Source organism: Lissotriton helveticus, chromosome 10 (genome assembly GCF_964261635.1).
Source record: "Lissotriton helveticus chromosome 10, aLisHel1.1, whole genome shotgun sequence".
Classification (NCBI taxonomy): Eukaryota; Metazoa; Chordata; class Amphibia; order Caudata; family Salamandridae; genus Lissotriton; species Lissotriton helveticus.
In genome coordinates, this window is record NC_136071.1 from 435,589,660 (window position 1) to 435,613,980 (window position 24,321).

A 24,321-nucleotide genomic window follows, 5' to 3' on the forward strand; every position below is an offset into this window, starting at 1 on the left:
AATCAAGAACAATAAGTAATAGTAGTCCCCTATGTTGAATATGCCATGTACAGAATCCAGTATCTTCCGCGTAGGAGTTATAGTACTGAAGTCGGAGAGGAAGGTGGATTGATAGTACACCTGCAGACCTTCTTAGGCCATCACAGCGTTCAGTTGGCTTGTGATGCATCTGTATTGGTTTCTCCTACCTGGGAAGGTCAGTTAAAAGGCTAAAAATAGACAGCTGGTCTGAGTCTGTTTTTTTTTAGTATGATAGTAATGATGTGCAGTATGTATTTATCCATCCCCATGCTGTTTTATTACTATTACAAAAAATCAAAAGAACTTTGGGGCCGATTAGGATGGCGATGAATCCGCATCCTCCGGGCCGACGGAAGCCACCGCTGGCCTGGAGGATGCGGATTCACCGCCTTGGACTGCGAAAACACCACCAGCCACATTAGGATGGCGGTGGGATCAGCGGCGGATGGCAAGTCCGTCCGCCGCTGATCTGCGGTGTGTGTACCCAAATATGGTGGCAGTGTCTGCAAGACACCGCCAGCCATATTATGATGCAGGCGGAAACATGCTTTTCAAAGCATGTGGTCTTTTGTGTTTGGGGGCCTGTTGCGAGCCCCCAGGGTGTTGGGGGATGGGGGATGCACATGGGGGGTACCTATGGTACCCCCCTGCTTTGGCATGCACAAGGTGGCAGGCACCACGCGGTGCCTGCCAAGTTGTGCATGTCAAAGTTAAACATGCATATTTTACATTGTGGCGGGTGCTGCTCAAAGCAGTACCCGCCGCAATGTAAAATATACGGGATGTGACCGCCAGGGTGGCAGTCACATCCTAATTGCTACGGAGGGACCGCCGCTGCCCCTGCAGTCGGTCCCTCCACCTCGGGGGTGGCGAGTCCGTCCGCCATTCTAATCGACCACTTTGTTTGGCAAATAAACTGTAAAATGGTTCAAAATAACAAAGAGATGCCAAGTGATCCTAGTATCTTTAGAAACCAGCCGAAGAGGCTGAATTTGTACTAGGAACTAGAGGCAAAACGAAAATTAAGTTAAATGTCCATGTAGCAGTGCTATACAAATTGAGGAACGTAGCTCGATGCTCTTAATATTGACTCATTGGTTCTAAACTCAAGATATACTTTCTAGGTTTAAATCCACTTTCGGTTCCCATGCTCTATGCATTGGGGCATAAAATTTGACTCTGTTGTATAATGTGTGGACCAAATTCATCGACAGCAGAACTGCAGCTTAACAAGACAACTAAGGGGACTCAAAGCCATCGAAGCGAACCAAAGGTACCGGAAACGAGCACCTTTTCTGCCTTGTTGTTCCAAATGCTGCCCTTCTTTCAGGAGCCTCCAGTATTATTGGGATGGAGCGTGGATTCTTAAATCTAAAATGTAGGGTGTAATCATCCTACAATCTTCTTCCCTGGTCGTATGGACCTTTTTTCGACGTGGAGAAAGGTGTAGGAGCAATCATTTACATACATTTCCATAACAGTGAAGACCAATGGGATCGCAAAAGAAATAGCAAAGAGAATTGTAGTGAGTTTAAAAGGTTTTAATACAATTTTTTATTAAATCCAAGTCGCAATATTAATTAAGTATTCAGATTTTAAGCATCTTTATTACAGGTCCAAAAGCCCTTGTTTCCGGATAAGGAAAAACAGACTGTTAACAAAATCTACATAAAGAATACAAAACACCCCAAAAAGTGTGTTCCATAGAGGAAACGCCTAATTTAAATTAAGCTGGTATAGGTTGGGAACGGCATTTGGTTAGACAAAAAAGGTAAGGTGTCAGCTTCAGAAAACAAATAATGTTTTATGAGGAGAGAATATGAATTCTTAGGCATATAGTCATTGCACTCGGGCAGTGTAGATCGGCAGAGTTCTGAGCAGGGGCCTCTCAGTTTGAAGTCAGCAAGCATCTCTCCTCTCCAGCCTAAGGAAACACACTATTATTATTATTCAACAAGGCACTACTTTGCAACATAACAGCTTGTTCCCAATCTGGGTAGCCAATCTTTTTACTACAGACTCTGGGAGCAAGTAAACTCCCCTCTTTCTCAGGGCAGCATAGTGGTCTATGCATGGCTATGTCCTTGATTTGTTACACAGGACGGACTGTCGGATGCAAACAGCTCTTCCCATGAGTCGCTCTCGCATCCTGGTACCTTCTTCTTTCATTGAGAACCTCACCATCAGTCATCTGATGCTAAACAATAAACAATAAACTATTCACTAGCTAGCAAAAAACTTCTGGAAAAACACAGCATCTGCAATGGAAAAACGCATAACTTACAAAACAAACAAAAATGAAATGTGCAAGCCTCTTCGCATTACACGTGTAAAAAACGACATTCAAAATAACAATAAAAGGTGCCTAACTTAAGGTACACAGCATGTTAACTTGGGTGCTGCACATAAGGGTTAAATGGGGTCACCTACTACAAATTATATGATCAACCCCTTCCGTGCTGCCGTCGGCCGTCGGAAGCACTACCTCCCTGGTGCTGCGAACAGCCAACGGCCGACGCAGTCCCGCCCACTCCATGGAACACCCGCACTGCGGCTAAGTATTTGTCGTGGTAAACGGGTTAATATGCAGACATAGTTTAACAATGTGAATAACCTGTCCTAATAAATACATTAAATATGCAAAGCTAAAATTGAACTCCTCCATCGTCAGGAAGATAAGTGACTTAAATAGCAGATTAGGGGATCCACACAGCGTCACGCTGGTTACAGGTAAGGAGGCCAAAAGATGCTGGGTAATAGGTTAGTTACTTGCTGTTGACACCTATCGGCGTCACAAAAGGGCCTATAGTTTAATTTCTACTGGTCATGGTGGTCAAGATGCCACGGACACCAACAGCCATCCACACACTCAAGGTGCACCCATCATGAAACTTTACTTCTAGCTCAGGGTGGCACAAGATGTTTATCCCGCAATAATGAATGCTGTGGAGAGATCATTCTAAATATACTGTATAGAGCTCAACCAGGACTGCACACTTAATAACAGACCAGAATTTCTTGGAGGAACGGGGAAAACAAGTGTGACTTCTGGGCTAGTGCCACACCTAACCCATATAGAATCACACCTAATCCATGTACTCAATAGTTCCAAGAAGGCAGTGCAAGAAGACCCTACCTATCACCCAGAGATATAGCTCGAAGAATTGGCTGCGTACATGAACCAAATGCAAATGGGTGTGACTGGTTTGAATTGCAGCAAATCTTTGTGCAGTGCAACACAGTGATATCTGTTGAAAGGCTGCCAGCAGTGGCTGCTGGTAGGGAACGGGGGTGGGGGGCGGTTGAAAAATGCTTTTTTTAAAACACTTACCTCTTCTGCCGTCTCTCCTCGCTGTCTCTGCTTTCCTTCTCTTCCTGACTCCGAGACGGAAGAAGCAGGAAGCACCCAGGCTCCCTTAAGCCACTCACAATGCTGCAATGCAGTGTTGTGATTGGTCTGAGTGCTGTGGTTCTGTGCTCAGATGTAGAGTAGGAACATGCAAAGTGTGCATGGCTGGCCAAACAGTCATGGTCTCCTTCCTATGCCATCAGCCCGCCCAGGTCCGCCCCGCAGCAACAAACAATAAAATGATAATAGTTCTGATTATCATTTTATTTTTTCTCTGTTCCACTTCTCTGAGAGCAGTGGGGTTACGCTCCTCCGCCTAGGCTGAGAAGCCGCACCTGGTTGTCAGGCAGAAATGACGTCGGAAAACATTTTACTTGAAATTCTTTTTGCCCGGGAGGATTGACTACCCTAAGAGGAAACAATGAGAGCCAGATCCAAGAACAAGATAAGGAGGATTATAAGGGAGAAGGATAAATAAAGTCTCTGGAAACAAAGGAAACAAGTCTAAATAAATCCTGCAAAAGACTATTATAAGACCTACCTTACTATAGAGCAAAGGTCTTCAAACTTTTTGATGCTGAGACCCCTCATCAAACTTTAGGCATAAGTACCCCGTTCTGACATAATTTCTACAATGTTGTACTCCTCATTATCGACAACTATGATCAACCATTAATGCCCCAGATTCCCACAGCAAATAATTTTTACAATGGGGAAGTAATATAAAACTGTGTTTAGCAAACCAAAGGACAGTGAGTGTGGGGGTGTAGTCAAAGGTGTAGCTAAAAAGAAAGGGCTTCATTTATGAGAAACTGGCGTAGAGCAGCGCTGCAAGTCTTCTTGCTGCGCTGCCCAATGCCAATGTGAAAGGGCTGGAATGCACCGTATTTATGAAACACTGTGCTATTCCTGTCCTTTTTCCTTGCTTTGTCGCACAAATTGCTGCGTAGCACCAACATAGGCCGGCTTGTTTTTGTACAGGAAGGGACACCTTCCTTCACAAAAACAATTGTGATGCTGTGCCCCATTCTGTGGAGCATGGACAAGCACAGATTGATTCAACTTAATTAGTTCTAACAACCATGGATTAGGGGTCCAAGGGAAAGGGTTTAAAGACCCAAGAGGTGAAGATTCCCCAGTATTGAGTTTAACAAACACACAAACTCACCTCGAGTCTTGTCCAAAGCATTAATAAAGAAATATGGAACTATGATTAGTGTCCTCTCGAAAAAGCAGATACATGAAAAAAGTGACTGTATTAATCAGTAAGGGGAATTTATCCCTTAAGGATTAGACCCCTGACTCACCCAAAGGTGACATGCTTCATCATATGGGTCCTCCTTACCAGTGAAGACATCCTAGTCTACATTGAGAGCTACAACTTCGTTGCTGTTATGAAGGAGCTCAGAGATGTTTTGTTTACTGTGAGGATGGGTACTAATTCCCATATGTGAGTATGATGAGTGTTGTGAGGTTGCAGTGACATGTGAAAAAATCAGATACTGAAACATTTTAAAACTATCTAGGGTAGATGCACTACTTTAAGCTTTATTATTGTGCTCTACTTGACAGTATTAAAACGTAAAGCAACACAGTAGTATGGATTTAAAACCACTGTCGAATTATGGTTTCGAGAGGACACTAATCATAGTTCCATATTTCTTTATTAATGCTTTGGACAAGACTCGAGGTGAGTTTGTGCGCTCGTTCAACTTAATTAGTGCCAGTCACTGCTTACGCTGGTATTAAGTAACTATTTCTTCTTTCCCCCACCGCAGTCTCATGCTCCCTCCACTTGTTTTTTGGGCTTGCCTGTTGTCTTAGCTTGTTCAGTGACACTGAGGCCCCAGTGACGAAGGAGTTTTGCATTGTCATCATCACTGTGTATTTCCTAGTGTCACACACTTATCAGGTTTTTAGTGTTTTAATGGCTTTTTTTAAGTAGTACGACTTCCAGGTTTGCATTGCAATATCCGCACTTTGTTCTGCCACAATCTGTGCATGGAAATAGTCTGTAGCATCAATATCAAGCCTGGATGTTACAGTTTGATATGAAATGTCAGCTACACTGGCTTGTACTAGTGAGTCATGCTTTAAAAGCTGCCCTAACAGTGGTATATGTGTGGGGCGCTCATCGATTCTCTAAATACACTCGCTAATTTGTTCAATAGTAAATGTAATTGCTTTGCACAGTTGCACTTGTCTTTTACTCGTCAGTGGTCATGTCTGGACACAGTGGATGGCAATGTGATGCGCATTTCTGTTTAAAGTGTTTCATAAGTGTGGTATAATGTTAAATGTAAGTACACATTTATAATGTAATACAAGCAGATATGAGAAAAACATCATATACAAGTGGCCGGCGCTAAGAAGTGCCCTATACATGTGCACATCTTCTTAAAACTCAGCAGAGGAGAAGCTCATGACATATTGACGGAAACCCCATTGAGATAGTTACCTCATAAAAGTACTTGGGAGTATAGAAGGCAGACCAGACACATCACTGCAATGCAAGGAATGGCACAATCGCTAGAGGGGGCCTTCTGCAGGGCAAGGAAACCCATGAGTTCACCTGATCTTACTCCCCTAATTCGAGCAATGGGGGCAAACTTTTTACCCTCACTGGCCTATGGCGCAATAGCCTTTAAAGATAAACGGCCAGATTCATCAACGTAAAATCGGCTCGCAAAGGGCCAGATTCTGAGAATCTGGCCCTTTGTGAGCGCAATTTTTGCATTTGGGATTCATCATCCCAAATGCAAAAATCGCTATTATAGAATTCGCAATTTTGCGAGGAATTGCATTTAAGGAATCTCTATTTGAGATTCCTTAAATGCAATTCGTGAAACATTTAAAAATTGCGAATTCGCAATCTTGGGCCGCTATTTACCGCGAAGTCAAACCTCGTGGTAAATAGCGGAAACTTAGGACACCTCTGCACCCTTGAGATCGCAAACTCAAAATGCGAATCGCTAATAGCGATTTGCACATTGATATGTCTTCCCATTCATTCCTTATTCGCGATTAGCAATTAGCTAATCGCAAATAAGGAAGCTGTAGGAATCGCAAAATAAATTGTGATTTGGACATGAATCTCGTTTTGCTAGTCTGTAAGAGCGATTCCTTAATAATCGCTATTACAGACTCGCAAAACGGGACTTTGATGAATCTAGGGGTAAATGTTGCCATGGTTGGACAGAGCTCAGTCAGCCTGCTTCCGTAGAGTATATTTTCTACCAACTTCTACCTCCCATGCACAAATCCGCACAGAATTTAATTTGACATCCCAAAAGTAGCTACTAAAAGCTAGGTTCATAGCCTACTGCCTGAAAGCCAAACAAGCCCAGGACCGTGCACTAAAGAAGTACAATTGATTAATGACAAGCAACCTAGGGTCAAACTGGCAGGTATTTTTAACACACTGCACAGAAGTACTGATAGATCGCGAAATACGGTCTGCCCCCATGCTCACGATTGCAGCAGCAAAATTATTAACCAAACAAGCAAATTAAATGTCGACCGACAATGACGCACTAACCCTGAAAAAACAAAGTCATGGAAGTTGGGCATCAAAACTTTATAACAGCGGGGTCCTGCCACACTACCTGTCCTCTTCTTTCAAGCCAACAATGAAGCTCCAACTAATGAGATTACAGTTTGGCTTGATTCCACTATTGGCATATAAGCATGGCCAAGGGTACAAGGAAGTCATTGCCACACAGTGCCGAGTATGTGGGAGAGAAGAGGAAACATTAGTCCACAGATTGTGCATCTGCGAGAAACTGCGCCCCCTGAGAATTTACTGGCTTCGCCCTAGTTAGCGTAATTTAAACATGCAGTCATGTCAGGAAGCTTCAGCTGAGTGTGTAGAAGGCGACTTAGTGCAACTGGCAGCACACTTCATGAAATTCATTACAGCTGTAAAAAACATTCTGGACCTTGACAATCATACAGGACTATAATGTATATAGTCTGTCAATCGTTTCACTCTTCATTTCTTGAAAGCTGATAAAACGGTGTCTACCTATTTTAACAAGATGACAAATTGTCATAAATTGCTTTTTATATATTGCTGGAAATTATGCACTTTATACTTGATGTTAATTCAATAATATTGGAATTATTTTAATTAGTTGTGCAATGAAAAGTATCTCTCTATCTACAACACAACAGGAGGCAGTTAGGGGATAACAGGCACTGTGGCTTGAACAGACATTAACCACTTCATTACTCTCTAACGCATTTCCTTCTCTGTGCTTCTGGGACAGGAATGGAATGCTGTGAGGAACTAGAACAGGTTAGGTAGATATACAATGCACTAGAGTATAGATATCACCAAGGGAATGTTGAATCAACTTTTAAAACATCAATTTATTAGAACATAAAGTAAGAGGCAAGGGTAGTACCCCTATGGTGTGCAATTGTACAGGCAAGTACCATATGCAGGCAAAAAAAAAGAAAAAAGAGAAACAAAACCATATAGAATTATAGTTACAACACTATAGAATCCAGCACTTCTGCACCCAATTGCAAAATACATATGGTCAGAAGGATCAGAGTGCCTTAGTTGATGATGTTTCGATCCACCTAAATGTCAGGATCACAATCGGGATAATACAATCTTTGCCTGGCAACATAAGACTAAACATAGGCAAATTATCCACATGAAAAACAACATATAAGAATCAAAAATCCTCATTAAATGTGGGTCAGATGCTCATCTGCAGTATACCGTCCTCACGTGCATTGAAGTGGGAACTACATAACACAATTGTGACCGTCTGCCTTCACCAATACTTAAATATGGGGACCGAAGGCAATCACGGAATAGTATGATGCAATGAGGAAGCACGGTCTGTCTGCTGTCACGTTATGATGAGTGGGACGCCAAACGTGAGCTGCAACTGCCGGTCTGGTCAGGACAGGAATGGCAACACTAAACTAGTGTTCCTTAACGCACATGGTGAGGTTGTAGAGCTATTTATCTCAGAACACACTTTTATGCATATTGTGTCTTTACTACTCTTGGTATTCCTATGCTTTAGTGATATGCTAGTCGTTCAATCAAAAAGTAAACACGTGATACATTTGACACACTTTTCGTTTATATTATTACATTCTGCAATGTGGTAATCATGGTAACATGAATATATCTGCAGTATTTAATCTAAATGTTGACTGCTTTGTTTTACATTGGCCTGTTATTGATTTTTTTAAGAAATTCTAGAAAGTTGATAATTATGTGTCTCGTTTATTGTTGTTATTTGTTTGAAAACAAACAAAATCTTCTAGAACGAAAATAATTGAAAGAAATCAGGATACTTTTTGTTATTTGTTTTTGCTAAGAGTTGTTAACAACAATTAGATTATTTTATAAAAATTGAGCACAGAGAGTAAAGGGTAGAGAGGAATTGTCATACTAGGCAACACTGCGACAGGCTACATGGTATCATTTCTCCAGTCTTGTTTGAAGACTAGCCGGTTGAGAAGTAAGCCTTTAGTCTTTGTTTGCTGACTTATAAGAGAAGCTCGCCCTGTGAGACGATAGACCGTGCTATTTTACAGAATCATCACCTCTTACAGAGGGGCCCGCCACAGAAGGGTCAAGGGTCAGGTTTCCACTATCCTGCCCCTTGTATCTTCTGTTGTTTGTTTGTACACTCAGAACATGGGGTCCCTTGGAAAAATACCAGGACTATAGTTCAAGACATCAGCTAAATAAGACATGACTTTGTATAGCAGCATCTGACTGGACCGAATTATGATCCTGAATCCTGAATGAATCGCTTTTTCTCTTTTATGATTGCATCGGATTGAACTCAAAGTGTGTTTTACATTAGAAAAAACCATTATGAGGGAGCAGTCTGTCAGTGAATCAAAGGCACAAAAACACAGGTTCAACGTGGACGCACTTGTGAAGAGGAAGCCAGTAGGACACAGTGATTGGTTTACACATATATTATTGAATTTGTGGACTTAACAATGTTGACAGGTCTAACCTGTGTATTTTAGTTTTCACTGTACAGTAGAGTAACAAGTACATTATGCTCCACACATTGATGATAAAATGAAATTGGAGGAATCATCTTGTTGTAGGTAAGTATGGGTTATTGAAGACTTATTTTGTCTTGGTCAACGTTGTTCAGGACTCCTTTTGTGCTTCGGACCGTAACATGATGGTTGTGCTTCGAATTCGATTGCCATGGTAAAGAAGTGGGATTTCAATAATTAACAAAGTCAGTCGTGGGTCGCATTCAGTTTTTATGAGAATCACAATAACTAGTAAACGAAGTACCCAGTGACAACGTAAAACGGTTTTATAAGACTCTCAACTGAGCCCTGCTACTTGCTTTAACAAGCATGTTGAAAGTGTGTTTTACTTTGAGCCAGAATGTGGAAAATCACAATACACGGTGCACTTCACCTGATTTTACGGTACGTGTGAATTTCTAAATGACATGAGCCAGTGGGTTGGAGGGGAAACATCCTTTACAACGCAACTTTTACAACGCACTACCATTACGATGCAACTTTTACAACGCAAGTTATTACAACGAATTGCGCTGGGGGGCGCTCTAGGATAGGTAATAGTTTAATTCCTATTCAACACCTTCCCTACTATCCACGGGGACTGGAGTTGGAATAGTAAATTAAACTATTCACTATCCAGCGCCCCCCAACGCAAGTCGTTGTAACGACTTGCGTTGTAAAACCTGCGTCGTAATGGCATGCGTTGTAAAAGCATGCGTTGTAGTGTCATACATCCGGGTTGGAGAGGTCAGTTATGACTGGATCAACCTCGCAGGACCACCATGACTTCCCCATTATACTCCTTTTACAAATATGGCACTTCTAGGTTTCTGTGGTTCTTGTTTCCCTCGGATAAGGCAATGCAAACAAGTTAAAACTGGCACACAATTCAAAATAGTTTCCTCAAACCACAGACTTGTTAGCAGCTACTGATTTCTCAATTTCCAACACCTTTGTAAACCCACCTGTGTGGTTTCATTTTTATCGGGTGATACGTGGGAACATAAGATGTTGTGTAATGTTATGCTTATTTGTATTGTGTGCTAATTAACAGTAAGAGTATCCAGCAGCTTTAGCAGGTGGGCATGCAGCTGACACCTGGAGGGTTAATCGAAGAGCCAGGTTTTCAGATTTTTGTGGAACTACAGAAGCGAGTGGAGGCTCTGATGAGTTGGGGGCGGGTAGTCCAACCTTTGGGCAAGAGATAGTAGAACACACGGCCTTCAGCTGTAGCTTTGCAGATGTGGGGTATACCTGCTGGTGAGAGTCCAGCTGAGCAGAGGTGTCTGGAGATGTGTAGAAACGTAGGCAGTTGTTCAGGTATGCAGGGCCGATTTTGTGTGGTGCTTTGAAGGTGTGTGTGAGCAGGTTGAATTGGGTGCACTTGTGGATTGGGAGACAGTGTAGTTCCCTGGGTGTGGGTTGATGTGGGGGTGGCGAGAGAGGTTGAGTATGAGTCTTGATGAAGTGCTTTGAATGGTTTGAAGCCGGCTCAGTAGCTTCTTGGGGATTCCTGCATAAAGCGTGTTGCTGTAATCAAGTCTGCTGGTGATCAAGACAAGAATGACTGTTTTCTTATTGTTCTCCGGAAGTCATTTAAAGATCCATCATAGCATCTTCAGGATGTGGAAGCAGGTGGAGATCACTGCATTTACTTGGGCTGCCATGTCAAGTTTGTTGTCCATAATGATTCCCAGATGTCTTGCTTTGGTGGTGGGGCCTATGTGGGGGTCCGAGGTTAGTGGATCACCAGGGGGAGTCCTAGGGGGATGTTTTCTTTCTGATCACTACTTCATTTTTGTCCATATTGAGTGTGAGGCAGTTTGTTTTCATCAATGATGTTCTGGTGATCATGCATATGGCGAAGTTGGTTTTTGTGGTGGGGAGCTTGTTTGATAGGGAGAGTATCAGCTGGTTGTATGTTGCTGTTGTATGATCTGATGAGTTCAGCCAGTGGGGTCATGTAGAGTTTGCATAGCGCTGGGCTGAGTGATGGTCCTTGGGGTACTCCTCGCCTTTGTTGTGTAGGGTGGTATGCTGATTCTTTGTGTTCTTTCCATGAGGAAGGAACTGAACTAGTTGAGTGCAGGTCCTTGTATGCCTCTCTCATGTGGTCTTCTGATTAGGGTGGGTGGGAGACAGTTTTGAAGGCAGCAAAGAGGTCAAGTAGTGTGAGGGCTGATGTGTCTCCATAATCTAGGATCATTGTGATGTTGGTTGCTGGAATGAGGGCAGTCTCAGTGCTGTGGTTTGGCCGGAAACCTGATGGAGACATGTCAAGAAAATGGTGTGTGTAGAGGTGGAAGGAAAGCTGTACGTTTATGGCTTTTTCCATCGATGTTAAAACAGTTTACTTAGGAGTGGGTTTCTATAGGCTTTCTGGTAAGAGAGTTAACGAATTACTTTATGCTGAACCCCTGAAGCATTATGGGGCGCATCAGTTTGTGAGTTTACAAATGGCAACTCCTGGCTAGACTCCCCAGGTTATCTTATTTCTGGAAAGTATAATTTTGCCTGGTCACTCTTTTCTATATTTTATGTGGACAAAAAGTGCAGGTATGCACATATGTTTTACTACAGATTCTTTTTCAAATTTTAAAGTGACATTAATTTTCAAATATGAGACTCATTTATAAAGAAAAAATCCTGAATTCATTTGGAATGCCTTTATTGAAATAATTTACTATACTTGATTGAGGCACAAAGACACTTGTGTTGAATATATGCTGCATGCAGTAAAATCATCAGATTTTGGCAAAAAAGCCAGGTGAACAGGTAAAGAGACAATTCAGACAGGCTGCAAAACCACGTCTTTATTTCAGGCATGCAACCGTTGTCGCCATCTCGAGGATGCGCACCGATCTTAAATATGTTGGCGTCTCTAAGTCTCCTCATCTAGATCCTCCATGTCTTCCTCCTCTTCGGCTCCTGCTAACCCCAGGAACTGGATCTGATATGCATTGCTGTGCACAGGAGGCTTATTGGGGTCAGACTGCACCTGATCGAGCTTCAGAGAGGCAAAGGGGTTAGGTCCATGTGAGAGGATTCGGGCCTCAAGTTCTGCAAGGATCTGCAGTGAATACTTCAGTTCCTGCTCACTAAAAATAAGAAGAGAAGATGAAGCAATTACTGCCATGGAAGACACAAAAAACAATCTGTGTTAGCCACTGTGACCTTCTGCCAACAGTGCCCTGACAATGCACTAGGACTCTAGACTCTACTACAATGAGTTTATTACAGCATTGCCCCTGCCAAAGCTGTAGAGTTCGAGAAGTGCAAACTTCCTCTCAGAAGTGTCTATCAGAGCTGTACACAACCAGCAGTATTGAGTTTCTTACAGCTGTGCCCTGTCAGTATGGTATGAATTTGGCTGTTCAGTCAGTGCTAAAAAAAAATCCAACAGTGTGCCAAGCAGAATTTAAGTTCCAGATGTAGTTACCTTATCCATATTGTCCATTTGCTTTCCAGCTTGTTGGAGCGCTGCTTGTAAACAACTGTTACACTAATGTTAGACAGCTGTACATTGCCACCTTACTTTTCACATGATTGAACGCTATATAAAACGACATATTAAATGAATACAGATGGATAAGAACCAGCAACATGGATGCTCTCTGCCCTGGAGATCCAAATTATTTCATAGACAATGAGGAGACACTTGAGTTGCGTACATCTTTAAGGACCCAAGAATAGCAACCTTTCCCATTTTGATACTTACCTATCTACTATTCTACATTCTACATGCCTACCCTTCATAGCTTCCTCACTCTCATGAGGCATACTCAGGAGTAAAGTAAGGGTGCCATGAAGACCATATTGCCACTTGTCAACTTTCCAGACTTAATAATGCCTTTCTACCCATAATATTATACACATGGCATCCTCCTCACTTCCTTCAGTGGCCCCAATTCCTCATCATATTATAATATGTCCCTACTACCCTTCACTAGTGCCCCAGGGCCACTCCGTGCTTCACCAGATCCAATCTGATCACACCTGAGTAATACTGATTGAGATGAAAGTACAACAGTTGACAACAGCAAACAATATTTGCTATTCTGTGTACTGACTTTGATGGAAACCACATACTTTATTCCTGCTATTGGCACAAATGTGAGTCACTATGCATAAAGTGGGTCATATAAAAAGGGACGGTGAAATATTGCTATGGCAAGGACCCAGCAGCCCAGGTCTCTCATCCTTCCTTGGTGAAGCAGCGGACTGTACTTCAGCAAGAAAGAAAAAAATGAAATTCTCTCCCAAGAGAGACCGTCATGTGATGATGTAGCTTTAAAAACTCAGATCATCTCATAATGGGTCAGCCCAAATCTCAGTTATGGTCATTAAGATTAAATTATCATGAGTTGCCATGTTAGGTCGGCTGGCATGTAAGGCCCTGGGCATGGGGTGGGGATATTGTGGGACATTCAGACCTGTTTGTAAGAAAGCAACCTTGAACACAACTCAAACAATAAATCCATGGTGGAGCCCTTTAATAATTCACCATAGAATTAGTGTTACACCCATATATAAACTCAGTAGTAAAGCCCTTAACTGCAGTTGCACTTTGCAATATTTCCTCCACCTAATCCCTTCACATTAGACCGGGGTATGTCCACTTTGCAGAAGAGACCCACAGGATGATGTTCATATTTTCTTGGAATATTGTTATTGTTGTTGCATATAAAATATAACACAATCGCCTTGAATAATCGAACAATATATAAATCATCAACAGGCTAGGGGAATATGGTCCGAATAACCTTATGTTAATATTTTTTGTCTTTTCAATTTCTTTAATGAATTTCTTAAAATTGTGATTATTGACATTGCCGTGGAAACGTGGTAGTGTGTGCATGCCAGCAAATAAATACAATCAAACCACGTTCTGCAATAGGTTCAGCCAAAGGGACATGTGTCAACTAAAGGGAGAGAACTGGTGGATGGTGTCATAGATAGCTTCCAAATTAGGGGCCACTTTCCATATCTACCTTTAGTATGTTTTCATTGATTTTAATAACTCTTTTCCCTGTACACAACTCCATAGCAGACAGTGACATGCTTAGGTGTAGTGTCAACACGAAGCAAAATGGTACTCACTTGTACACTGTAAAGATGGTGGGTATATTGTAGTCCCGAAGGAGTAGTAAGGTGGGGAGCCAGCCCTCAGTCAGGCCTTGGGATGCATGGAACCCTGCAGAGAGGAGAAACAATTCCCTTATAAGTCAACACGAGCAAACTCACATCACAGCACTTAAAGAAGCATGACAGAAGCACAGTCCTGTTTCCTTTTCCCCTACACACATTTCCGCCTGCTTGTCTTCATCTCCCTGGGCTTGGCCCTGTATCCCTCAACATTCACAAACGTCGATCCAATACAGTCTGTCTCTTCTGCTTGGTCCCACTACCTCTTGTTTAGTTTGAGCTCCATTTAGATCCCTCTAGCTTCATATACTTGCCTGCCCATCTTTGGCTTTCACAAGGAATGTTTTCAGATGTGAAAATCAGTTCTACCATCAAGGGGAGAGGAGTTGGCCTAACGGCTAGGGAGGTCGACCTCGAATCTGGGGAACCGGGTTCGAGTCTCGGCAATGACGCTGAACATCCTGTGATTCAGGGAAAATCACTTAATCTCCCTGTACCTAACAAAAATTAATGTGCCCTCGTGTAACGTAACTGGTGCTATGTAAAGCGCTCTGATTGCCGATACCAGGTCAAGTTTGCGCTATATAAAACTCTGTAAAAAAAAAAAAGAGGGTGGCACATTGATTGCCACAAAATGTGCCCCATCCTTAGTCACTGTCTATATTCACCAGTTCAAATAGGTTACAGAACAGGCCAATAATAATCCCATCAGAAGCAATGTCAATTCTCTACCACATACATGTTGATGGAAACAAGCTGCAATTGGATTGTTTCTTTACATTACTCAGTACATGGAATCCATTCTACCACTTCACAACTGCTAGTTAACAGTAAATTGACTTTTCGTGATCTTACGAGTTATACTGCAATGGGTATGTTTACTTTTTATAACAAATCTCCTGACAAAAATAAATTATTCAAGTTTGAAGAGCTTCATCCTAAAATGTTACAAGACAAGTTACTCTGGGGCCAGTATCTGAGAGTGAGAAGAAACTGCTCAGGCACGAATGCGCTTGATAGACGTACTGGAACTTTAACATACAAATGAAAAGAGCAACACTGTCAGGCACAGGTGCTAAAGAAGGTGCATAAGAGAACTACAAATAAGCAATGTTAGACTCTCCTAGAAATCCATCAAAATTAAAAGAATGACTTGATTACTTTTCTTTCCACCTATGCTCCAACAGTGAATTTTCTTGACCACACCCAACACGTTTCCGCGATGTCCAAACAGAGGCACCAGTTAACAGTGACCGACAATCGTACAAGCATTAATGCACACAGAATAGTTAATGTGCATCAGAAGGGACCACAAGGTGATCTGCATTGGGGAGGAAGGCCACAGGGTGATTTACAGCAAAGGACCACAGGGTTATGTGCACCATGGGAGCACAGGTTATGTGGAACAGGAGAGTATTAGCAATGCACTTCAGGAAAGGACTGGTTTCTGTACCTCAGGTAGCACACTGCCAGGCCCTTCAGGCGTGCACCAGAGAATGTGTTTAATGGGAGCAATGGGTAGTGTGCCTCTTCCCAGCATTTAGTGTAGTGGATCAAAGAAGTACTGGGTGTCATATAGTTCTATGATGCCGGGTCATGTTCCTAAAGGGGTTCCCATTGTGAAGCACACCTACGTATAATTTGTTTATTTTAAAGCTTTACATAGGTGGGGCACACCAGGTTTAAAACATAGTGCAAATAGCAAAGTGTGTAAGAAATGGAACAGTATAGTATATATCAATGTTTACGGTGTTAGACTGAAACACGTACATAGATATTTACTTAGTCACACTTAAAAGTACACACTTTCATAAAAAACATCACCTATGGCAATTTGATCTTCATGAAAAAGTGTTTGGACTAAGTAACTGCAAAACCAGAAAACAGGGGTATTTTTCACGTCTCTCTTGAAAGAGATATACGAAGGGGCAGTTCTCAGTTTCAGAGGGTTGTTAGTTCAGATTCTGTGTGCTCCCCTAAATAAATGAGCATGTGTAGGTAGGGGAGTTATAGTGCATGCCTTTAGAAGCTATGCACCCCACCCTGAGTATGCAATGTTTTTCTACTCAGAACCAGTTCAAAATTCTTATGAGTGAGGAGATTAATACTATGGAGTATGTTTTTGTGGTTTTTTTATGTTGATGGGACAGCAAACAGGTTGTACACTATCGGGATCAATAGCAATGCTTGTGGTACTGCAACGAGAGATGGCGAAAGAAAGGATAAGTTTCCCACCCTAACAGGTATGGCTGTATCAATTTAAGTACACGAGGATCCATTCCTGTCCTTATCTGGAATATGTTGAGGAGGATCTTGTGGGTGGCCATATCAAACGCTGAGGTAAGGTTAAAAAATTGGAGTCCGGAATCTCCTTTATCTAAGATTTTCTAAGCATCAACAATGACTGAAAGGGTTGCTACATCAATGCTGCACCCTTCTCTGAAGCCTTATTTGCTCAAGTGTTAGTTTTAATGTCATCATGTAGTTGTTTCTTGACTATGCTCTTTAGCATTTTGTCTATAATATGGTGGACCAGTTAGCAGAGTGACATTGTTGAGTGTGTCTTGTCTGCGGAAGAATTCTAGGGAACTGTTTAAAAGTTTGAGCCAGAAAATTATGTAGCACAGTTATTTTTAGGATTTTCTCTAGCCTATTAGTCAATATAGGTTCAAATGATTTACCTTTAGTTGTGCAGTTCTGTTGTCACATGGCCTCTGGGGACATTGTGGTTTTCTCTAAGTTAGCATGAGCACGCTGCAGCTTGCCTGCTGCTTTGCACACGCTACTGCACAACTTTGTTTTTTTGCAATAACGTTTATGGCTGTTTTCACATGAGAACTTGTCGCTGTGTTCACTCTCTGCAGATTCCTGGGATTTTGACTGAACATTGGGAGCAAGGTCGAACAACAATTCCGATTATCCTTTTGTTATGGCCAGGCCTTAGCCTTTAGACAAAACATACAGATGCAGCTGTTGTTTGTACAACGCACTTTGGTTTTATTAGAATACACAAATAGGTAGCACACACTTGGAGAGGGACCTTTCCAGGGACAAGAGCGAGACAGCACCTATAATGTAGATTCACCATCTATAGTCTAAGGTATGTGGTCTGCTGGCAAAGCCCAGAGATCTTCCAATATATAATAATACTGCTTCTTAGCATGGGGAGGGAGGTTAGGCTCTATTGTCTTTCCATGATGACATCTCCCTTCATGATTTATGGACTAGCTGCTATGCTTACAGTATTTGTACTATGCATTTTCCTGCTTGTTGTGGCATGTATACTACGTTAGGGCACGTTAGTTGAAATAAATATTTTAAACTGTTTCATGTCTCTGTCAGATCTTATTGTGGACAAGTACAAGAGTGTTAACAAAAGGGTGTGTATTGTTACTGTGATTCCTGACAGATCTGGGAGTGTTGTGGTGTCTAATCATTTGTTTCTCTGTGAGTGAGTAGGAGAGCAAGTGAGACACTATAGCTAGTTGGTCCTGGGCTCATGGGTACTAAGGTGGTAGGATGATTCAGTCCCTATACACCAAGGTCATATAATCCTGCGCAGAGTTCTGTTTTTTGGTAGAATCCCTGCAACACTGGGAAACTCTGTGATGGCGTGCAGTGTCCCAAATCACTAGGATGTCATTTCTTACATTTTGTGTCTTGTCAAATAAGTATTTGGGACATTATTTGCATTTGGTTTTGGAGGGGTCTTCTATGGCTATTTGGGGAGGTTTAGAAATGGTATTAATTATCATGTGTTGGTCTATACATTCATGATGGAAGAAAGAGTTGTCTTTATTATTTTTTTAAATATTTTTTCTGGTCAATTTAAGGGTGCTTGACTTTGGAATGCTATGTATTTCTCTCCAGACCATCACTGCTTTTGTCACTGATTTTCTCCAGCCATTAGGTCAATCAAGAACTGTGTTTCTTGTTTTTTTATTTTCTCTCATGTGAGAATAACTCATACTATTTGTTTAGGGAAACTAGTTGTGAAGGTGTTGTACTCTGCTGTTAAGTGGTTTACATCTTCATCATCTGAAAGAGTGTAACCAAATGCCTCTTTTTTCATGATCTCCACAAAAAGTTTGGATTGATGCTGCTGGTTTTTCGACTCAGAGTGCACCGAGGCCTGCTAATCAGACCACAGTGCCAGTGCTCTGACCCACAAAAGTGTAGGTTTGATTGGCTTCTACCCAATTTGCATAAGTTAATTTACTTATAAGCCCCTAGTATATGGGTACCACATATTGAGCCATCCTGAGTATTATAAATAGGACTCAATTTTTATGGTATTTATTTTTTTAACATTTCCGTCTGTATTTATCCATATATATTTTTGGGCCATCCTATTGGTATTAATCCATATTTATTTTGTGTTTTGAAAATAAAAGGAGCCTTAAAATGGTATATTTAAACATTTATTCAACTCTTGGGCATGCACTCATACACGGTTACCTGTCACATTTAAGCAAATTAAGAAGCCACATATAACAAACATCACACTTACAGGTACATATTAGCATAATGCTGAAAATATATGTTAACATATACCTGTATTTAAGGAAATCTCATCCTGTTTTTTTAACTCTTCATGCTGTCTATATGTTCAGTTGTTGACTGGAATTTATGAAAGACAGCATGGAGAGTCTCTCACAAGAAGCACCATTTTCAGTATTTTTCCACTTTTAAAAATAAATACAGACAGGAAGCACATTCTTTCCTGTTTGTATTTATCTGTGATATTAAATAAAAACAGAAAAATAGAAGCTTTAATTACAAAGTAAATATGTCTCCCACCCTGCCACTGCAGACTAGTCGAACAGTTTTAAACTGCTAACTCAATTTTGCCATTTTAACTAATGACAAACTCCATAGCTCCCTCGTTAATATATGTATGTTACTCCTAAGATAGGCTGCTGGAGCACTGAGGCAGAGGGCTGTATATTAAAAGGTAGGAAATGTACTGTTATATCTCCTAACAGTAAAACACCCTAATTGTGTACGGTAGAAAGGCTAGTATTCCCATTGGTACAAGTACAATGTTACACACTGACAACTCAGCTGTGCTAACTCCTGAATGGAACTACTAAAGGTGGTACTTCAAGGTATCAAAAACATTTCTACATTAAACCTGACTTGAAGCCCAAGTCGAATTCAAATTAATGTTTGAGTAAAATAAAGTTGCCACTCTGTTGATCAGGTTTGCAGTGACCATTTGCAGATCCTGACCACAAGACAGCCTCCTGTCCTCAAGGGAGAGGTGTCAAGATCTCACAGGAAAGGACACAATAGAGGCCTGCCATTGGAACGGATGTAATTCAGAACCAACCATGCCTTTACCATGCATGCCTTTACAATGCGGGCAGTACAAAAAATGCATCATTGTCACAAGTTCCTTTAGTGCACAAATCTTCACAACGATTTACCTTAGGGAAGCGCTGGACTTTGGATTAGTATAATTTACTGTTCCAACTCCCGTCTGTGTAGCAGTAGGGAAGGTGTTGGACTTAAATCCAACACCAGTCCAAAAATGTGTTCCCTAAAGCAAGTAGTTGGAATGACTTACGTGCTAAAGGAACATGTGGTAATGACGCGCTTGATGTAGTGCCCGTGTTGTAAAGGCACTGCGTGGTAAAGGGTGTTTCCCCTTTGGAACACGTTTGACTTCTCCCTGGCAAGAAACCACACAGGGTGTGAGCCCAAAAGGCAAGCTTCAAAGGGAAAGCTGCCTTTGAAGGGCAAATGGGGAACACACATGAGAGGGGCTTCTCTTTTGTTCTGATAGACAGGTCGGCGGGGTGACAGAGAGGTGAAAACAGTTGGCAAACTAGTTTTCCCATGGGTGTGTAGCCTTCAGGTATACACACCTCTAGGGTCTACCAAGCGCCACAGAGAGAGAGAAGGATTCTGCCACCTTGGCAGTGGGCAGAATATTGCATTCTGGGATAGCTAAATGCCGCACACTGCAGGAAGTCATCAAGCAGTAGGGGACCTGGTAACCTATTGGCTAGTAGACACTGCATCCCCCAATGGCAAGTTGTGGACATAAAAGTGGCACCCCTGGCACCCAGACCTCCTGTATGCACTGGAAAGAAGACTGAAGAAGGATTGCCATGCTGTTCCCTGGGCCTGGAATTGGGAGGCTGCACCAAAATCTGAACTGTACCTGCTATTCCTGGACTAGCAAAGACAGGATTGTGTCTGTGATGCCTGCTCATGAAGAAGTCGCCCGAGCCCCAAACAGAGGAAACAAACTCCAAAAGTCAGTTGGCTGATTTCCTCATACAGTTTCAGGGACACAAAAGATGAAGATGCCGCCTTGGCAAAGTTGGTAGCCACAAGTGTGTGTTCACCGCTAACCAGCGAAGCGCAGCCCAGTAGACCAAACCTTAGCACAAAAAGGTTGCACTGGAGTCTGCTGGAACCGGGAGAGTCATAAAAGTGCTGTTTGGTTGCCCAAGATGGACACTAGTCACAGTTAAGGGGATCCACTGTTTTCCCTATAACCAGAGATCAGTAGACCAGTGGTAACTGTTTTTGGCTGGACTCCAAGGGACATGGACCTCTGTGGCCAAAGTCACTCTACAATGTTTGTGGATGAAGGGGTGCCAAAGAAAGACTCTCGTTGACTGGATCTGCATCCTCAGCATCTTGTTTCTCTTGTATCAATCAGAACCACTCCAATCATGTCTATGGCAGTTGTCCATAGAGCCTGGAATTGGACTGGAGACTGCTTTGACTGTAAGGTAGCTGTCCTACTATGCCGTAATGTCCCCATTGACTTGCTCCCTCCCGGAGTTCATTGCCCAAAGGGGACCGCCTAGCCAAACACAACTTTATAAAATGTTTTTTTCAAAGTAATCGTAGTAGTTGTCAATACTTGTTTACACTTTGAGTGAAATGCAGCTAATTGAACATCTTTATTTCTGGAACCTTCCAGTGGATGTTGTTCATTTTGGTGTCTAAAAGAATTCATAAAAATAAGATCTATTTTTATAAATTGGTGTTGGATTTTTTGTGTCGTGTTTCTTACTTATTCAGTTGTTTTGTACTTCTAAATGCCTTGTACTAGTTAATTACTTAAAATCTGACTGTTGAAGCCTTCAAACCATAGCTACCCAGGGTTGCCTCATCGAAGTCGCCAGTGCGCCATGGAGTGCCACAGGTTTCGGCAATAAGCCCCATTCTCTTCAATGTATATCTTCGCCCCTTGATTCCTATTATAAAATCATTTGGGATAGATCTGGACAATTACGCCGACAACACCCAACTGGTGTTTTCCCTGGAAGGGCAGCACGGGGTGTCAATGGACACTTTCCAGGAATGCATGTGTCGAGTCTCTGGCTGGCTCAAAGTAAACTCCTTGCAGTTTAACGGGGGGAAAACTGAGGTGGTATACTGCTCGGCTGCCAAAATGTTACAGCGTTTGCCATGCGAGTTCACACTTACCCCAGAGGATGACCCCCTGACCCCAGTTAAAACTGTTCGCAACCTGTGTGTCCTGGTTGATGAAGATCTTCAAATGTCATCACAGGCTAATAAAACGATCAGTACGTGCTTCGCCTTGTTAAAAGTGCTCCGCCAGATCCTTCCTCTGCTGCCTAATGAGGCCAGACCACTAGTGGTGAGGAGTATAATTCTGAGTAGGCTGGACTACTGCAACTCCCTGTATCTGGGAGCTCCACAATATATCCTGCATGGGTTGCAAAGAGTCCAGTCTATATCCGCAAAGCTGGTACTCAACAGACAACGCAGCTCATCTACTACACTGGCCCTTAGAGATCTCCACCGGTTGCCCATTAGGGACAGTGTCAGTTTTAAATCCCTATGCATAGTCTACTGAGCAGTGCATAGTACTGGCCCTCTCTCTATGCAAGAGAGATTCATCTGGTACAGGCCCACCAGACTTCTCCGTTCCTCTAATGCAAATCTAGTAATGACCACCAGATTCAAGAAATCTTGGATGGGGGGGGGGAGCCAAGCTCGCGTCCGAGATGGCCGCGTTTTAGCTCGGCTCCGTTCACTCTCCTGTCTGCAACAAATATCCTGTCCTTTATCCTGCCCCGGGAAGTATTCCACGATGTGCAGTGGAACGACGATAACTCACAGGCACTTACCGTTTGCTCCGGTGATTCCTGGGTGTCACGGATCCTGAGTTACGCCCCTGTCTGCTTCGGGGCCTCCGGAGCGGCCGGACCTGGCACTCCCTGGCGGCGCCCGGGCTGGACGGGGCGCGGTGGCCGGCCCTTGGTGGTGGTGTGGAGTCGGTCGGAGGGGCCGGTGTGCTAATAGACCGCTTGCGGCCTCCCGGGCCTGGTCCGGCGGTCCTCCAGCCTGGTGTTGGGGCACTGACTTCCATGGACGGGGTTAACCGTACATCTGGCTCGTCTCCCCTTTGTTCTCCGGCCCGGCCATTTTGAGTTCCTCCGCCCGGACTCGGAGAACGGTGCAGGCGGCGTGTGGGGTGCCGGCGCATCGCCTTCTTCTGGTGGCTTCCCTTCCTGCCCTGGAGGCACCTCCGCTGGTGGTTGCCGGTGTCCTGTTTTGCCCTGCTGATATCCGGGCGGGGGTCAGTGTTCGTAGCGGCCCCGCCGGGCTTCTAAGATGGCGGCCGGCCCCATGACTCTCGGCCCTGCTGGGACCGGCGATGCGGATCCGCCGCACGGCACGTTTTCTGAATACTGCAAAGGTGAGCCTACACTTGGCGACATCCTCGCCGCCCTGCGCTCCTGGGGGGCATCCCTGACCGCACCGATCGCTATCCTGGAGAGGGGTCCCTTGGCTGGGCCTGCCGGACCCCCCTCGGTTCGTGCGGCGTCCTCTCTGTTGTGTGCTGCCGGAACTTTCCTTGGGGTCGTGGACCTGGAGGCTGCTGTTGGTATCGATGTCCGGGGGTCCGCTCCCCTTCTTCATCCTGTGCCTCCTTTTGCTCTGGAGGTTCGCCAGCCGGATCCCGTATTGACCGACCTCGATGGTTCTCCTTTTCCTCTTTCGCCTAACATGGCCGAACGAAGATCCTGTGACTGCGCCGCTGGACCGGCTTTCTTCGTATTCCCATCGGGACTGTGCCTGCTTTGCCTGAGGTGGTTAAAGTACTTTCTGGATCATCCGGGACGCGATCGCTACAACTTGAGTGTTTTTTTGATTCGAATCCCTGTTATTCACCTCCGGTTCAATGCGATCTGGTTCCTGGTTCGTTGGACTACTACAGTTTGCGAAAAACGAGGACAGGGTTGAGCTGATCTTGCCTCTGTGGACTGTTATTTTGTGGTATGGTTGGGTGATCCGTTCATAATTGTATGGTTATGTTTGATACTTCTGTACGTCCCTGGAGCATATCCGTGTGTTTATTATCTTCCCGTGGGCTCTGAGTGTTTTTGGGTGGGGGGGTGGGAGCTGAAGGGGTTTTGATTATGTGGCTCCTCTCCCGCTGTTTTTTCCCTGTTTTCCCTTCCCCCCTTTTTAATCTACGTGATTCTTACTTTCTATACTCTTCTATATTTCGGGTTCTACTTAGGGCGACAGGCACGCTGCTGGGGGGTAGGCCATAGCCTTCTGCAGGGGTGCAGGGTGGGCTGTGCGGGGTGGTGGGGGGGTCTGTTTTATTGTATCTTCCCTTGTTCCTTTTTTTGGTTCTATGGCTCTCATGTATCCCCTACTTTCGTGGCACGGTGTCGGCACGTAGCCCCCCGGGGTGTTTGTGCTGGCATGGCCCTTTTGGTATTTCTGCTGTCACGGTTTACTATGCATTCATTTCTCCTGTTGCCACTAGT

The 24,321-nt window shown here is 43.4% G+C and overlaps 1 protein-coding gene across 2 annotated transcripts in view; it reads right to left on the reverse strand.

Moving 5' to 3' along the window:
- Window positions 1–12,054: 12,054 nt before the first annotated feature.
- MSS51 (MSS51 mitochondrial translational activator) overlaps window positions 12,055–24,321 on the reverse strand; it is a 436,315-nt gene continuing 424,048 nt past the window's right edge. For both annotated transcript variants that reach the window (XM_078664282.1, XM_078664283.1), the window contains exons 6-7: window positions 14,501–14,594; window positions 12,055–12,498 (exon numbers count right to left, since the gene is read on the reverse strand). In XM_078664282.1, the coding sequence (XP_078520408.1) occupies window positions 12,282–12,498; window positions 14,501–14,594 (311 nt within the window). In that variant the 3' untranslated portion in view covers window positions 12,055–12,281. The remainder of the gene's footprint in view (window positions 12,499–14,500; window positions 14,595–24,321) is intronic.